Source organism: Wickerhamiella sorbophila (genome assembly GCF_002251995.1).
Source record: "Wickerhamiella sorbophila strain DS02 chromosome Unknown contig1, whole genome shotgun sequence".
Taxonomy (NCBI): Eukaryota; Fungi; Ascomycota; class Dipodascomycetes; order Dipodascales; family Trichomonascaceae; genus Wickerhamiella; species Wickerhamiella sorbophila.
The window spans coordinates 531,299-541,968 of NW_020193984.1; the positions used below are offsets into that span (position 1 = coordinate 531,299).

Consider the following 10,670-nt stretch of genomic DNA (forward strand, 5'->3'; position numbering starts at 1 on the left):
CGATAAATAGGGTCATGTATATCTGTTCAGTGCCGAGCGACGAGCTTGCTTATTGAATATATAAAAGTCAAGCTGCTCCTCGGGCACGTTTTCGTCAATTGAGACCTGGTCGAGGGTCTCACTAAAATGTGAGTCCTCCTCATCACTATCCATTTCATGATCGTCGTGGAGCTTGACAATGCTACGAAACACCATCATCTCACAAAGCAGAAACAATCCGCAGGTTGCGGACGAAAGAAGCATGTAGTAGCCGCCCGCCCACTGCCAATCTTGCTTGCGAAACAGGTCGGCCGAATCGACGACTATAGGCAGGCCCACCAGGGTAACCAGCTGAAATATGATCGACACAAAAAGGAGGTTTCGAACAAGGACCACCGTCTTTTTTCGACGCTTGAATAGAAGGCTGAAAGCAAGCACTAGCAGGACCGCTGCATTAAGAATAAAGGACAGTGCCGTCAGGAAGCCACAGGTCTTCCAGCTGCCGCAGAACGAAGAATTAGAATAGCAGTACTGCGGTGGCGGGAAGCTCTCGCAAAAGCCCTGGATACACCGCTTGGTTAGGCTGATGCTCTCAGTCTCTGATTTGAGCCACGGCGCGCTCAGCGACTGCTGGCAGGTGGCAATTGCTAGCGCCTCCAAACAAAAGGCCGCCAGATAGGCGGCAATAGACGATTGGTGCATGGCGGTTGATCAGTGGGCAGATTCTGCAATATCGTAAGTTCCCACTTGTAAGAGTGGAGTTCGATGCAGGCTTCAGGGTAGACGGCCCTTAAACATGCAGGCCCCAATGCAGGGTCTATAAAATATTGCGAAACTATTGCAAATACGAAAAAAACGCGGGGACTATAGTCTATTCGCTGGCCGGAGTGGTTTCTTCCTGCCTGGGGTTCTCCTTTTTGGATAAATCTTGGAGCTCAATAGGTACCTCCCGGTTGTCTTGTTCAATCAAGTATTCGCGAGCACGTTTCTTGGCTTCTTCGGTGACTCTTTGAATCATTGCATCAGCCACAGATAATACTGGACCTCCAAGATTCATTGAAACCACAAAATAAGCACCCGTACCAAGCATGAGCAGTAGAACAACCAGCAGCGGGTTTCTGAGCACCATCATGAACTCGTTCCAGCCAAGAACCAAAACGACCAGCCACATGTAGTAAGGCACATGGGACGCAGACTGGGCTACTGCACGTTTAGCATCAACAAATGCAGTGTCAGCGAACCGCTTGAACTGCGCTCTCAATGACTCGGCCGTCGCTGGGTCCACAAGCTCTTCATAGTCTATCTCATCGTCATTTTCAGAACTGAGATGCTCTGGCTTACGCAGAACAGTACCGTCTTGTAATTTGGCGCTCGAGAGGACGGGAAGAAGCAGCAAGGCATGATCGCGTGAGCGAATATACGCTGCCTGGACATCGTCCCCTTGCGTCCAAACTACAGGAATACCCTCTGCGTCATACCTGAACTTGTCCTCAAATCGATCCCTTAATCGAGCCATAAGCCATTCTTCACGAGTGTAATCTTTCAGTTGAGCATCTAGGGCTGCCCATGCGGCTTTTTCAACGGTCCCTTTACCTTGAGCATTGTCTTTAGCATCACCACCGAGGTGGAAATCGCTTCCACCATCATAGGGGACAAGAATAGCTGAGATTTCGGTTTCCATTAGTTTCTGAACCTTATCCCAGGTATTTTCATCGGCAGAAGTAAGAATGGCAGGAAGCTTTGCCCCAAGCTGACGTTTTACTTGCTTGCCTAGTTTTGTTGCAATAGTAGCCATCTCTTGTTTTCGGGCTTTTGAAACCTCGCTGCTCAGAACGTCAAAAAAAGTTGCTTCTTCAACTGAGAAGGAATAAAAGTCCTTGTCAATTGTAGCTTCGAGGGCAGCCGCGTGATAGCTTTCTTTGGCAAACATCTCAACCGCAAGCAATGATTTGTGAAACGGCACCGATGGATCGCGCTTCGAAAGAGAGGCCCAGAAAATAGCTAAAACAGACGTTTGGATTGCGGCCAGCTGGGAGCGATAATAGCTGGTGAGGAGTCCGTCAATCTTGCCCAGAAGCTCAAATCGATTCTCAGCGTAGATAGTTTTAGTGTAGCGACTCGCTAGTTCGTCATAAGTGTGTAATGCTTTAGTGCGAATAGAACCAAGAGGAGGCCCAAAGTTCTCGATCAAAGTGTCTGTGCCGAAAGGAGCGTCCAACTGCTCAAGGTCGCTGTTGAACTGTGCCCATGCTTGGTTTGCAATATCGACACAGCGGAAACGGGCGACTAAAATCTGCTGGGTGGGCAGATCCAGGTCCTTATTGAGCTCAATTTGTTCCCAGATTTGGCCGGCGTACATTGGCCAGCCATCCAATGGAACGTTTCTGTGATAATCCTCATGGAAGACGAACTCTTTGTGGGTCTCGTCCAGGAACCGTTCTCTCAAGTGATCGACTGCTTCAGAGAATTTTTCTGGAAGGAGAACTTTGTGGGGCAGAGTCGAGAAGTCAATGTCAAAAAAGTCAGAAATTTTCGAGTTTTCCAGCTCCGGGCTGGGTTTGGCCAGGCTATGCCAATGCTTGCTTAGATCCGCCAGCAAAGTCTCTGCGAGGTTCTCCAGAGGAGTGTTGCCCAAAAAGTCACGAATAACAAACAAGATGCGAGATTTCGGAGATTTCTTGTTGGCGGCCTGGAACAAGGACAAGTTGACTTCGAACACAGTTTTGAGCAGACCCATGTTTGCGCCCTGGTAGAGGCCGACTTGGGATTCCCACATATTCACAATGAGCACTTCACTAGTAGCGAGAGCGAAGAGAGCTGCTTTACGCTCAAAGTCTTGGTCCTCACCGCGTTCCCGCCCATCTGTGCCTTCAACGTCTAATATAATGATATCGGCCTTGGAATTAGAAGACTTTTGGGATGCGGCACCCATCCAGATTCCTTTTGTTGTTTGTCCTCGCGCTTTTTCGTCCATAACTCCGAACTCCGTGTCGAACAGTGCGTTGAGAAGCGTCGACTTGCCGGTGCTCTGCGACCCGAAGACCGAGACCAGGTGGTAGTTCAGACCACTCTCAGCAAGATTCCCATCCTTGAAGTAATTCGCGAGATCGCTACTGAACGTTTTGTTCTCGTCAATAACCTGAAATGCTTTCCCCATAGTTGCGATTGTGGGGATTACAAAGGGAGGTGGGGGAATGAAGGATCCGAGGAAAGATGTAGCGTTGGGAGCCTAATGGCGGGGTACAATTGTGTTTAGCATAGACATTCTGTCAGTTCAATGACTCTGAGCGTATAATAAAATAGTAGCATCAAGCCCTACTTAGGAAAAGCATATATATATCCAGCGAAATCTCCAGCTTACACATCGGCCGAAAATGACAGACTACACGAAGCTTAAGGTTAGCGAGCTCAAGGAGCTGCTGAAGGAGCGAGACCTGCCGCTATCTGGCACCAAATCGGAGCTTGTGAATCGACTCGAGGCGGACGATGCCGCGAAGGGCGAGCCGGCCGGTGACGCAGTCTCTGGAGACGCGACTGAGCCTGCGGCAGAGGACAACTCGACGGGCGATTCTACGGTGCCAGTGGAAGCTGCTGGAGGCGAGCAGCCCGGAGAAGAGGGCCCCAGCTCGACTGCAGACAGAGAGACTGCTCAAGCCGAGACCACGCAGGCAGCGGAGGTCGAGGAGCCTGCAGAGCCCGAAGAGCCGGAAATGAGCCAGGCCGAAGCCCAGCAGCGGGTTATCGACGAATTGGAGCAGCGGCTGAAACGACACAAGCGCTTTGCCACCGATCCGACCGACACTGAGCTCCGCCTCAAGCGGATTCGTCAATTCGGTCTAGCGGACATTAACGAGGCCAAGAAACTTGTCACATTCAAGCCTGCACACCGCAAGCGGCGAGTCAAGGGCAATGGGAAGAAGGTGTCAGCCTAAGGGGTCTAGAGGAACCCAAGGTGTGGTCTGAGACCCCGAATCTTGGTGGCTGGGGGCCAGGCCACTCTAGAGAGCCATGTTTTGATTGCCAGAGCAAGTCCCCGTTTCTGTAGTTTAATAAGTATATGTATCTCGGGGCTGGGTTGGTCCAGGATATAGTCTGGGCCGATGCTTAGCTGCTCGAATATTTAAGGTATCTTTGAAAAAAAAGCTCCATTTCGATCATGGTTAACCGCCCAACTGGATGATTTTCCATGATAATGCACAGAGCGTTAACGAATTACTTAATTGGGAAAGCGAACTCAATGCTGCAGGGCAGTAAGCAAATTGACTAACTCTCAACAAGGCCTCCGGTTTGCCCGAGCTGAGCCGTCTGGAAGTTTATTTTTTGAGGGCACTACAAGAAGCGGGGTGGGAGCCGATTGTGCTTGCACTGGCGGATAATTGCCGCCACATCTAGTGAATTTTGGCGGCGTGGGTCACGTTCTGATTCAAGGCCAACAAGAAAAGCCCCGTCATTTCGGAGGGTCAGGTTCCCATGCACGCGATGACCGCTCAGGTTAGGGTCGGCGAGGAAAACTAAGAAATAGATTAGGTGCAGCGCGCAGAGGTAGGGTAGTGGCAGACCCGAGCAGTGGGCGACGTGAGGTTGTTACATCCGATTGCTTTTTTTTTCAATCGGAGTATTGTGAAACAGTTTACCAAGCCGATATGCGATTTAAATGAGTGGATTATCGGGTTAATATAATAATAAATATTCTGGGTCTTTTGCAACAATTCTCTCAGCCTCGCATAATTACTGGAGCTAGGGATCCTCTATCTAGTTGGCGGAGGCCAGCCAAAAATACAGTCCAAACCACACCGCCGATGACGCACGGAGGCTGGATAGCAGTACACCCATAGCCCCTCATTTAAAAGGTGGGCTCGTGTTTCAGCTTGGCGACTCCGTGATTCCGAATTTTGCCTTTTGTGAATATTCTAGTTATATTAATTTGCTGGTCGTTCAATCTCTTTCTTATAGTCTATTATTGGTCGTTTGCCATGCAGTTTTAGCAAGTAGCCCTCACCCACAGGGTTAGAAAAGGTCCCAACATGCAGGCTAAGACAAAACTCAGACGGAGTGCTTGTAGCGTGCTGCAGGCTTGCTTTTGTGCTGACCAGAGTTTAAAAAAGGACTACGGAACCTCAACTCGCCTTTTGATAGAATTCGTGAGCACAAACTTTTGGCCAAACGTGAGAGCATTGCCATTGTTCTATTCTTATCGCCAATAAGGAAAAATAAATGCTGTCCCGTCGAAAGCGCAGGTCGCCTTCAAAGTCTGTTGGCTCCATTCCTTCAAGCGAGGAGCCGGCCTCTGAGCCAAGCTTCAGTTCTCCAGATACGGCCACTCTGTCGTCTTTCTCCAACAGATCCAGCATGTTATTGGCCTCATTTGAGCAGCACAACCCATTGGAGATCCTTCATGAGGACGATGAGGCAGGCAAGCGCCACGCCAGCCCGGAGCTAGCTGCTTTAAGCGCTGCCTACACAAGATTTGTTTCGAAATCAGGAGCTATGAAAACAAATGTTATTCGAGTAAGGCTTTTACCGTTCCTACGTACTAATTTGTCGGCATCCGGGCCGTCGCAGCCGGCTGCATTGTCTGCCCGACTACACGTGTTTCAACAGTGGTGGGCCCGATTGCTGGACGACGTGACTTCGGCATCATCCGCGGAAAGAGGGGCCTACTATGAGGCTGTTTCGTTTCTTATGGCCCGCCCAGAATGGCTCAGTGCACCTCTCGAATACGAAAAGTTGCTCGAATCAACCGTCGTCCATGCAGTCGAGAGGGTTGCAGTTGGGTCAGCAGTCTCCTTGGCGATGGGTGCGTTCCTAGGAAAAGTACTTGCCTATGGTTTTTTCTATTGTCCAGGGATTGCTGAACCTTTGCTTTATTTATTGCGTGTTAAGCAATCGTCTTTAGACAGACTTGCTCACGCCTCGTTGCCGCCTTCTTCGGACCCATCCATAAGTTCTCTCAAATCAGCATTCCCGCTCCACTGTCAGCCTCTGGTAGGCCATACGGTAGCGATCATTAAAAAACCAATCGCCGCGGTTCCCGAGTTATACGGGGCGTGGTCCCGAAGGTGGGACGCAAGCACTGAGGTCTTTGCTTCATTCTTCAAGCATTACTACTCTCTGTTATCGGTATTATCTCTCCCTGAAAGTGAAAATTGGCTGCATGCGCATTTGGCCGCCCCCGGTATCTTCCACCTCCAAGCAGCAATTCTGGATTTCCTAGAAGCTCAAATTGCCCCCGCAGTGCCCTCGCAATCGGCGAATAATGTAATGCCCGATATCTCAGCACCATATCCTGTGATTGATGGGGTTCCAAATCGATCACCTTCCGTGTCCCGACGTATTTCCCGGGTGGACCGGTTGCGGATCTTGACGAGCATCCGGGAGATTTTGCACAACGACAACGAGTGCTTGCCGTTCTGGAAGCCTTATGCTTTACAATTCGACAGGATTTTTCAGCTTATTGCCAAGAGCATCTGCGTGTATAACATGAATGCATGCGTGTCACTGTGCGACTTGGTGGAAGAATGGATTGCCAGCTTGACTTTGTACCATCCCCGGTCTGTACGACAACAGACGCATCATCTTCACGAGGCAGTGGATTGGCTATTTTGGATTCATGTCTGCCAGCGTATGATCACAAGCGAAAACTGTCACACCGAAATCAGATCGCTGGCACTTTTGTTCAACATCTGGGGACACCTCCCTGGGCGTGAAACTTCAGCCGTCCCCCTGCTGCCATACATTCCTATGCCTTACGATTACGACCTGAGCAAAATGTCTCATTTCTCCAGCGACTCGTCGGTAAGCACTACGCTCACTACCAACGCATCTTCTTCGACCCTTACGTCTCATTACTCGTCGTCCGAAAGCTTGCAGCAACTGTCAAAGACAGGAACCTCGCTATCTTCACCCAAGTTTACCAGCGAAATGTACGATGCCCTTGCGGCGGCTAATGCAGACTCTACTCGTCAAAAGTATGACCCGGCCGTCTTGGCATCCATGCTGCCGGAACGCTCGGGTACGATGAAGCTAGAAGTTGCACCTAATCCTCCGCCGCATTCTCGTGTTTTGAACCGACTGCAAAACAAACTTCCTCCGCACCATGGCCCGATGTCCCTGCTGTTCTGCCCTCACAGTTCGTCGCTGTTGGGGGATGTTACGTTGTGGATTTTGAGTGAACCGGTTTGGGAGCGTTATTTCTGTCATTGGAATCCACTTGTTCGTTCCTACTATCATAGGCTGTTGGTATTCCGCATTGTATCTGCCGGCCCGTCATCGGATTTCATCGCCCAGACCGACTGGGCTTCGTACCACTCGGCCGCTAGATCACTTTTGGCCATCCGGTTGAAAGATACATACAACCAGTGTTTCAACTCTGCTTCCAGAGCGCCGCAGAACCATGATCCAAGCCCGATGTCTCCGGTTCCTGGCCGATTGATTCAAATCGTGTACAGTGGTGCGAATCAAAATGGTTCGGCTGAGGATGGTCACCATCGGGCCTATCCGTTCGATATATTCGATAATGTGGCCTACTATGGGAATGGTGGTCAGGGGTCGCAGAGTCGTCAGAACAGTCGAAGCTCTTCTTATTCTTCAATGGCGAGCATGCACGAAACCTCCATGAACGACAAGCAAGAAGTTGAAGTCGAGCCGAGCAGCGAGGAGAAAAAAGAAACCAAGACCCGCAGGTGGCAGGTATTCCGCAGAAGAAAGTCTGAAAAGGAAACGGCCAAGGAGGATTCAGTGAGCCCATTGGACGTTCCCGCTCCGCCGCAGTTACTCGAAAGACGACCTATAATCCAGCGCTCCCCGTACCGCTTTGTCCTTGCTCATTCGGCCCGGCGCTCCAGCTCTGGTAGCAACAGCAGCGCCAAGCGGAAGCTTACACTGCCGCGCCTGCCGTTCGAGTCTGAGCCTTTGTGCTCGCTGCCACAGCAGCGGGGCATGAGCAAAGCAAGCGAGCTCCTGTACTACAACTACGGCTCACGCTCTCTGGCTGAGTGGAACCAAACTGTGCGAATGTTTGAAGACTTTGCCAACCGCCAGATCCATCTCAGCTCCTGCCTAGAAGACATGGTTATCCCGTTCCTTGTAGCAGAGATCCCTTCATGATACACTAACACTTCTTTTTATTAGAGCTGAGCTCATTATATACTAACCTGTATGCTGCTACGATAGCCTTTCATTTGTATCTCCTCTTCCTATGTTTATCTCCTCATGTGCATCTTCTCGTGCCCATGCGCCTAGCACCTCATCTTACCTCAGGCATATCTTACCTCAGATATTTGACTCTCGCGGTGAAAAAAACTTAGTAACCATGCTTTACGAGCTTGTTGGAATCGCACGGTGCGCATCAGAGAACCACACCAAAGAGGCAGCGGAGGTTGTGAAGCATATTGGTGGACTGGTGTTGAAGAACAGAGGCGTTATTCGCCAGGTAGAAAATTGGGGGGTGCGTCCTCTGCCTCGTATCTGGAACCAAAACCGCCAGAGTCACATAATCGCCGCACACTTCTACCTCAAGTTCGACTCGTCGCCGTCGGTGCAGCGTCAGATCAAAAGAGCACTGGACTCAGATGCTCGTATGCTCAGATCTACTATTGTCCGGTTGGGCGGTAAAGATTTGCCTAGTCTGATCGAGTCAGATAGAGTATCTGCTTAGACCCGTTCCGCGGCACTGTCATTCGATTAACCGCCAGGCAACTGCCATTAAAATCAAGAACCTCTACGACCTTTCAGTTCTAGCCCATTATTTTGTCTCATGTACATACAGTAATCACTATGCTTTATGACGCTCATTGCCATCCGGCAGAAGTGCCTTCCAAGCTGGGCGAAATACCCGCAATGGATGCTACTCTGTGTGTGATGAGCACCAGGCCCGACGATATCGAGCACGTGAAGGAGTGCAGCAAGTTTCCTAACGTCATTGTGGCCTTTGGCTTGCATCCGTGGTGGAGCTACCTGCTATCGACCGGCGGCTCTAAAGTCGATCACTATCAACGAGTCTTTACGCCAGCACCGGAACTGGAGGAAATCGAAAGCCTGCCAGAACCAATGAGTATGGACTCCTATTTAAACTACATCAAGCAGCTCTTAGTAAACGAGCCTACGGCGCTAGTAGGAGAAGTGGGCCTTGATAAGGCATTCCGAGTGCGAATCAACGAGCGATTGAGCCGATTCAGAGTGCAAATATCCCACCAAAGGCTTGTCCTCGAGAGACAACTAGCAATAGCCCAGGAATTGAAAAGACCCGTCTCGCTGCATGGTGTCCAAGCGCCGGGACCACTGTTTGACTCGGTGAGACAGTTTTCGTTACCAGCGGTGTGTCTGCACTCGTACTCTGGGTCTACAGAATTCTATACGCAGCAGTGGTCAAAGCTCACGTTCCCAGTCTACGTGTCTGGGGCAGTAATTGTAAACATGCCGAACCAAGACAAGGCAGAGTCGCTATTGAAGAGTGTTCCAGAGCACTTGGTGTTATCAGAGAGTGACTACGGAGAAGCAGGTGAGAAAATGATGCATCTTTTACAGCAATCGCAAACCATGATTGCTAATATATACGGGTGGGGCCATGACGAGGCTAACGAGCGTCTTGGCGATAATTTCTGGGCGTTTGTTAGACGACCTCAACAACCTCCTCTTCCTCAGACTCAATTTCGTTGAGCCGGGCCTCTGCGGGCTCTCCACGCATTACCATATTGACGAAACGCTCGCAGGCGTCCTGGACGCCGACGTTTTGCGTAGCCAGATGGAGTTCACGAATAATAAAATAAGCACTTTTGTTGCGGAGAGCTTCGCGGCCCTCTTTCGAAGAGGAAAGTAATAGGAGGCACTCAACCAGAGTAAGCTGCCTGTTGGGGTCGTCCTCTCGCTTTTTATCGTCGCCGATTTCCGATCTAACAATATCCGGAAGCTTGGCGGTGTCTTCCTCGTCCAAGGGTTCCGGTCCCTTGAGAGCGATCATAATGTACTCGATTGCGCCCGATTCGATGACCTTCTCATGGAACTTTACCTCAAACAAAGTGTTTTTCACAGTGGCCACTACGCCTGCTCTCCGGGTGACGGACTCAAAAACAATCTGGGGCACGATCTTTGCCAGGGGCAGCTCCTCGTCCGCCCAGAATGCGGCACCTTGCCGGCTGCGCGCTGACTCGCCGAAAAAGAATGCAAGGTAATCGTAGGCAGGTGAGGCGTCATTAACAAACTGGTCAATAAGGCTTTTTAGACGGATGCCGCCTTTAGCCAATAAATAATCGATGGTTTCCTCCGAATGGGCTAAGTTAGCCAACAACATACAAAACAGCCCCACGTTGGGTGAATTCTCTAGAATGCCCGACGAATAATACTCCAACGCTTTATGGTCTGAAGCAATAAAGTCCCGAACGTCCTTATCATCGCACAAATTAACCAACGCACTTAGGGCGTTCCGTTGAAACTTGGCCCTCACTGCTAACTTCTTCAAACTTCTAACCGCACCGTAATCATTTGCCTTAAAAATATGATGCTTGCCAATGTCACTCCGGGTGTACGGCAGCAAATTCTCAAGGGCAATCTCCTGAACGTTCTCCTGTCCACATTCCAAAAATCCTGCTAACTCTTGCAGCTGGTCCATACCTTTTCTGTTCGCAATAGTGATGAAATAAGAAGAAAAAACCTATTCGGGTTACTAAGATGCCTCCTCGGAAGAGTGCTTATGC

At 50.2% G+C, this 10,670-nt stretch overlaps 7 protein-coding genes across 7 annotated transcripts; 4 read left to right on the forward strand and 3 right to left on the reverse strand.

Moving 5' to 3' along the window:
- Positions 1-12: 12 nt before the first annotated feature.
- Positions 13-681, reverse strand: B9G98_00326 (hypothetical protein; the record flags this gene model as incomplete). The annotated part of the gene is made up of 1 exon (XM_024806884.1): positions 13-681. One exon carries the CDS (start codon positions 679-681, stop codon positions 13-15), a length of 669 nt encoding a protein of 222 aa, XP_024662652.1.
- Positions 682-850: 169 nt separating this feature from the next.
- B9G98_00327 (Protein SEY1) lies at positions 851-3,136 on the reverse strand (the record flags this gene model as incomplete). Its single annotated transcript, XM_024806885.1, has 1 exon — positions 851-3,136. The coding sequence occupies one exon, from the start codon at positions 3,134-3,136 to the stop codon at positions 851-853; it is 2,286 nt and encodes a 761-aa protein (XP_024662653.1).
- A 217-nt stretch (positions 3,137-3,353) lies between these two features.
- On the forward strand, positions 3,354-3,911 carry B9G98_00328 (Uncharacterized protein C31H12.03c; the record flags this gene model as incomplete). The annotated part of the gene is made up of 1 exon (XM_024806886.1): positions 3,354-3,911. One exon carries the CDS (start codon positions 3,354-3,356, stop codon positions 3,909-3,911), a length of 558 nt encoding a protein of 185 aa, XP_024662654.1.
- A 1,282-nt stretch (positions 3,912-5,193) lies between these two features.
- Positions 5,194-8,085, forward strand: B9G98_00329 (hypothetical protein; the record flags this gene model as incomplete). The annotated part of the gene is made up of 1 exon (XM_024806887.1): positions 5,194-8,085. One exon carries the CDS (start codon positions 5,194-5,196, stop codon positions 8,083-8,085), a length of 2,892 nt encoding a protein of 963 aa, XP_024662655.1.
- Positions 8,086-8,176: 91 nt separating this feature from the next.
- On the forward strand, positions 8,177-8,635 carry B9G98_00330 (37S ribosomal protein MRP17, mitochondrial; the record flags this gene model as incomplete). The annotated part of the gene is made up of 1 exon (XM_024806888.1): positions 8,177-8,635. One exon carries the CDS (start codon positions 8,177-8,179, stop codon positions 8,633-8,635), a length of 459 nt encoding a protein of 152 aa, XP_024662656.1.
- Positions 8,636-8,754: 119 nt separating this feature from the next.
- Positions 8,755-9,557, forward strand: B9G98_00331 (Cut9-interacting protein scn1; the record flags this gene model as incomplete). Its single annotated transcript, XM_024806889.1, has 2 exons — positions 8,755-9,478; positions 9,553-9,557. 2 exons carry the CDS (start codon positions 8,755-8,757, stop codon positions 9,555-9,557), a joined length of 729 nt encoding a protein of 242 aa, XP_024662657.1.
- A 32-nt stretch (positions 9,558-9,589) lies between these two features.
- On the reverse strand, positions 9,590-10,585 carry B9G98_00332 (Protein HGH1; the record flags this gene model as incomplete). The annotated part of the gene is made up of 1 exon (XM_024806890.1): positions 9,590-10,585. The coding sequence occupies one exon, from the start codon at positions 10,583-10,585 to the stop codon at positions 9,590-9,592; it is 996 nt and encodes a 331-aa protein (XP_024662658.1).
- Between the last annotated feature and the right edge of the window lie 85 nt (positions 10,586-10,670).